The sequence below is a fragment of the Schistosoma mansoni genome, chromosome 2 (assembly GCF_000237925.1).
Source record: "Schistosoma mansoni strain Puerto Rico chromosome 2, complete genome".
Lineage (NCBI taxonomy): Eukaryota > Metazoa > Platyhelminthes > Trematoda > Strigeidida > Schistosomatidae > Schistosoma > Schistosoma mansoni.
Genome location: NC_031496.1, coordinates 8,722,046 through 8,727,528, shown reverse-complemented (window position 1 = coordinate 8,727,528; position 5,483 = coordinate 8,722,046). Strand labels below are relative to the sequence as shown.

Genomic DNA, 5,483 nt, shown 5'->3' with positions numbered 1-5,483 from the left:
AGAGGACGAAAAGCGAATGTCCGGCGCTTTAACCGGGTTGGTGGGTGTGGAGGATCCACCTAGGGGAGTTGGAAAACCCTGATTCCAAACCAATGGCCAGACTGCTAACTAATGGACATCGGTTTAGCATGTTTTGGTAAACATCTATAAAACAAGGGGAACAGACCCAGTGTCACCAGTAAATTGAGCATCTTCAGGGGAAAAAACTAATAACATGAGTCCACGTAATTCCTTAATATGATGTGGGAATAAAGGTTATACACGAATGGCAGCTTAAAAAAGTTTGCGGCACCTGAATGCTTACGGTTATTTTGTTGATTTTTGTGAAGCTAGACGAAAAAGTGCAGAGTAAATGGTAATTTGAAGATAAACCTTTGACAAAATATAAAACACATAGATATTCAATACACATATTTAAACGCTATTGAGCTAACCAATTTTGGATCGACATCCACAGTTATTTACTCTATCTCTTGATTCGTAAGGGAAATCCCGGCTTGTGGAATCCATTGCCATTTCTATTTATCTTTCTTAACATGTTACACTTCGGATCACTGAGCAAAGAAAATCTTACAGGACTCGCTGGCTTTCAACTTGAATTACTGCTAACTGTTCTGTAGGATTGGTAATTACTTACACCTATTTTGCTCATTGTTCCATGTAGAATAACCAGTTTAGGCGCAAACTCGTAATCGAAACAAGCTTCCGAGGACTTCCGTATATAATCACTAATGATCTCGGAAGAGTTCTTCACCTTGAATTTTGCAAAAACTGTCACGAAATACGAAAACATAACGGATATTTGTCTTTCCAATCCAGCTGTTAGAGTATTAAATATATGCTGATGTCGTGTACTATGTTACACCTACATAGCTCATTCTAGTTCCTGGACAAGCCAATTCACCTATCCATCATGAGTCATGGTCTGACCTTGTTAATTATTCGCTTATTAACCCTGTTCATTTTTTTTATATTAGCGTATATGTGCGTACACTTTTGATCTTATTAATCACATGTTTGTAAGTTATTCTTTCTGACTATAAATATTGATTAACGCTTGATTAAAGCGAGTTGGCTTACCCAACATCTCAGATGAGTGTGATGATGATATTTGCTCATATGCTTATAGCTTTCTGGCCTGCGTTATTTGATAATAAACCGTAGCTTCCGCTTTTCTTAGCCTTCTGATTTTATGCACCGTTAAGATTTGTATAATAACGGTTATCGAGGTGAACGATTAGCGAAGCACGGTACTACAGCGCTGTCATCCTTCCACTTTGTACAGTAATTTGCCATGGAAAACTTTTAAATGAGCGTCAATGAACAAAATATTAATTTCTATGAGCTTTATAAATCCTGTGATTACTTTTACCGATTTCAACTAATACTAAGTTAACAAATAAAAATCTAGAGACACCCTTAGCTAGTTTTTATGCCATACCAACGTTACGATTTCAATTTTTTTTGGTAAATCTTCCATTTTATCACTGATTCAATTAACAGTACATCTTACACAGACTTGTATCATCAGGAATGCATTCGCTTTCGCATACTGAACTTTCTTCCCAAAAAGATAATTGCATCGCCATTTACATGATTTATATATATACGAACGTTACATGATTTATATATTTGAACATATAAATCCATAAGGCAGTGGGGCAACGTAAGGAGATGCAGTCTCGCGATAGCCGGTGACCAACAATAGGTTCACATGTCATTTGTTCCCTTAGAGTTTCGGAGACCATGTACCATTGGTTTGGAATCAGGGATTTTCAACTCCCCTAGGTGGATCCTCCATATCCATTAACCCGGTTAGAGCGACGGAAATCGACTTTTCGTTCTCTGGATTTCGTAAACAACATCCCTGCCGCGAGAAGGACTTCCCTGGCAATTATATGGTAGAATATGATGACAATAAAATCTAGTATTATCATATATAGTACTGAGAAGTCAAATAACAAGTACTAAGAAATCCTTAGATGTCATTCGTTTGTCCTGTTACGTCCAATTATGAGTTTTTGCCCGTTCCAACTATTGAAGTACTGGCCGTCGATATTCTCAAATTACGAACCCAAGTAGGCAAGAGAACCAAAACTCCAAATTAGATACCAAGTTTATTCGCAATTCACAAATAATCGACCAAAGTCGTTCTAACAACAATAATTATAACAATTACAAAACAAACCTTCAATTTTGTAGGTTCCCGGAGCAAAAACTCCCAAATACCAAACCAATGACAAAAGAAACCAAAATATCCGAAAAGAATGATATAAACAAACAAGTCCAAAGGTTAAGTGAAACAAACACATCAAAAAACACAGTAAAAAGGTTTTAATCAGCCAACTGTCTTCAGTTCTCCCGTAACAGTCCAAAATGTGTATGAAACACAAGAATAAACAGATTTTCAGAATGCCTCGACTAGTTGAGAAGTAGGTAGAGTAAATGTGTCCAAAAAGATGGAGAAACGCTTTCTACAGCTTTCACCTCACCACTTGTTACTTGCGGTTGCTTATAATTGCAAATTTGTTGACACCTCGTTGAGTCTTTCTCCTTATAAACAATAGTTTGCGCTTTGTTATAATTTTCGATAAAATCAACAATACACGAATTGCAGCAAGAGTATGATTAATGTTTATAACATAGCAGTAATAAATACACAAAATTTTTTGTACAATTTAAAAGTGCGTCAAGCTCTCCACAATCTTCGGAGCTTTCCATCAAGTGTGATTGTGTTGGTGTACTGTGCTACATTTTGAGATCCTGCTGTTTCACTTTCATATCTTAAGGCATACAGCTCTAGAGGCTGCTGCTACACCGGTTGTCTCTACATTCATTTCTTCTGTGTTGGGATAAAAGATCACGGTCGTCTATGTAGTTGGGATTGTCTGGCCGCATTCAATCCGTACATTTCATTCAGTGCTTATCCTGAGATTTTCAAGTATTCACGATCCAGCCAAACACCAGAAAAAAGAAAGGGAGAGAGAGTCAACAGTTTTGTCTGAAGCCTTGGAATGCGTCTGTATGATGTTGACGATATTCTCGGGCACACTTGAACAGTGTTCCACAATGCTCTTCAATTCATGCTGACAAGTACTTTTTCATAATCAAGAAAGTTGGTGTTTAGTGACAAGTCCCATTTAACTGATTGATCCGTAATGTCTTTAAGTCGTTATTCTTCGACGATTCCTTTTGGAATCAAGAACGGTGACCTTGAAGTTCAAAGTCCACTGAATTCTCATTCGTCTCGGGAACAACTATATAAAAAATTCTCAGTGCCTACAATGTGATAAGTCTGTTAATCTTACACTTACTGAGATCTGCTTTTTTGCTATATTGAAGACATATCTTTCTTTCCAGTCTACCAACACATGTTATCCCTCTCAGATATTTTCGTAAAGGATGTGAAGCATCTTTGCACTTATTTCTATTTCTGGCGCCAGTGCTTCAGCTGGTATGTTGTTTGATCCTCACGCTCTCATATTCTTGATTTAGATGGTGGCCATATTGGTTTCTGGTCACCTCTATATCGATATTAGGACGTCATCATATTTAAAATCACATTTGAGAAATAGATTTCCTCTAAGTAGTGTTACGGTGGCCTAATTGCCAAGGCGTTCAACCTTTAGTCAGAAAGTCTAAGGTTCGAAGCTCGACCCACCAGTAATGACGGAGACTTGATAGGTTAAACCGATTTAGCGTATTATGCAAAACCACATATTGTATTTTTGAAGTCTGAAAACAATAAATTAAATACACCACTTGCTCACCTTCAGTGAGCTGTCCTTTACATATCCCACTTTTCTTCCAATGCAATTACTATTCTGATTGCTCTGTTTTACTCCCTTCTTTCTTTATCTCATCTGATGGTAAGCACTACAGTATTTATGAATCATTTGGATGTAAATTTACTCTACACGTAATTTCAAAAGGTCAGGAATTTAAGTCGGCGATACACTTTCTTAAACCTTTAACGAATTTTATGTTAAATTGTTATTAATTGCATTTGGCAAACATAAAAAAGGAGACTGGACGCCAGTAAAAAGAAATAAAACTATCTGCACTGAACATACGTAAATATAAATATCACAGATAAAGAATAAATAGAAAACAGAAATTAACATTAGGTTAAAAATTAAAAAATTAGTTCAAGAAAAACACATGCAGAACTACAAATCAATTATACCACTAGATTTGCATGAGGATGTACAGTTAACAGCAGATGTGACTACTGTTGTTTTATTCAACGAATTAATGTTACGATCATAGGTATTATTCGAAGAACTTTTTTGTGATACTTGCAAATTATTCTCCATCTGTATGCCAGTAAAAAGTCCAACAGGTGGAAATGTCGGTAAAAATGTTGAAAAAATAGAAGCAGAACTGGAGAACGGTGAGTTATGTGCACCATGTGAGCAATCTCCGTTGCTAAGATTTGTTAATATATGAATTTTATCGGGTGGTGGGGATTCCTGAAATAATACGAAATCAAAAAATAAAGGATAACTGTTTCAGTAAGAAACTTACATACGTCAAAACATCAAGACAGCTTGTGGAGTATTGGTGAAAAAGTATTTAGGTTGTAGTGAATGCTATTCACAAGATTGCTCGCAAGTATTGTGTGTCAGTACGTGGCCTCAAAGTTGTCGCTGTCGTCAGATGAAGTGAAGGGTTGCAGTACATAAAGAACAGAGTAGGCAGGACACTTTGTGACCATATGAGAGGACAGTTTGAATTGCAGAACACACAACTAAACGCAGATGGATGATCGAAGGAAATATATATGTATTATGTAAACGCTTTGTAATTTCTCTTAACAAAAAATCCTTCTAACCATTGTCTTGATCTGTAAGGTGACGAAGTAATTATACATTTTCATTATAACTATTATCAAAAGCACACTTAAACTATAGATTAACGTACACTGCGTTACAGTCCTTAAATTGGTACATAACGATTGCTGGAATGTATATTTATCATTTGAAAGATTTGGTTTTGAATGAGTAAATGTTAAAAAGTTGGCAACTGATCGGCTAGTACATAGAGTATCTATGCGCAATGCCATATAAAACAAATGCAATGAATACGAATAAAACTCTAATCTTATTCGCCGGCGACCATACCACGTTGAAAGCACCGGTTCTCGTCCGATCACCGCAGTTAAGCAACGTTGGGCCCGGTCAGTACTTGCATGGGTGACCGGCTGGGAATACCGGGTGTCGCCGGCTTTATATCCCGATCGTTGCTGCTACCTTGACGTGGTGGTCGGGCTTGCCTATCGTGATGAAGCAATCGAGCTATGCTGGCTGGAACAATCGTTCCTCGAGGTCCTACCATGCCAGACAGGTCGGTGAAGAGCGGTGAGACTAAAAGCAGCAAACCCAAGGTCCGAAAGCGAAGTCGTACTGCTGACTGTACAGAAGTGTGACAGCAGTAAGGTGTTTCCTTCAGACAACCAGCATGACAGCGATGCTGCCTTCCAC

General features: G+C 37.5%; 1 protein-coding gene and 1 non-coding gene across 2 annotated transcripts in view; both read right to left on the bottom strand.

Annotated features, from left to right (window-relative positions):
* Positions 1-5,483, bottom strand: part of Smp_147600 (putative nedd4-binding protein 2) — a gene marked incomplete at its 5' end in the record, with an annotated part of 29,159 nt that overhangs the window by 14,225 nt on the left and 9,451 nt on the right. The window contains one exon of the mRNA XM_018795578.1: positions 4,174-4,472. Coding sequence (XP_018649877.1) covers positions 4,174-4,472 — 299 coding nt within the window. The remainder of the gene's footprint in view (positions 1-4,173; positions 4,473-5,483) is intronic.
* Smp_sma.5s-5.1 lies at positions 5,111-5,227 on the bottom strand. The gene has a single exon (XR_001974631.1). It is a non-coding gene; the product is annotated as a ribosomal RNA (ribosomal RNA).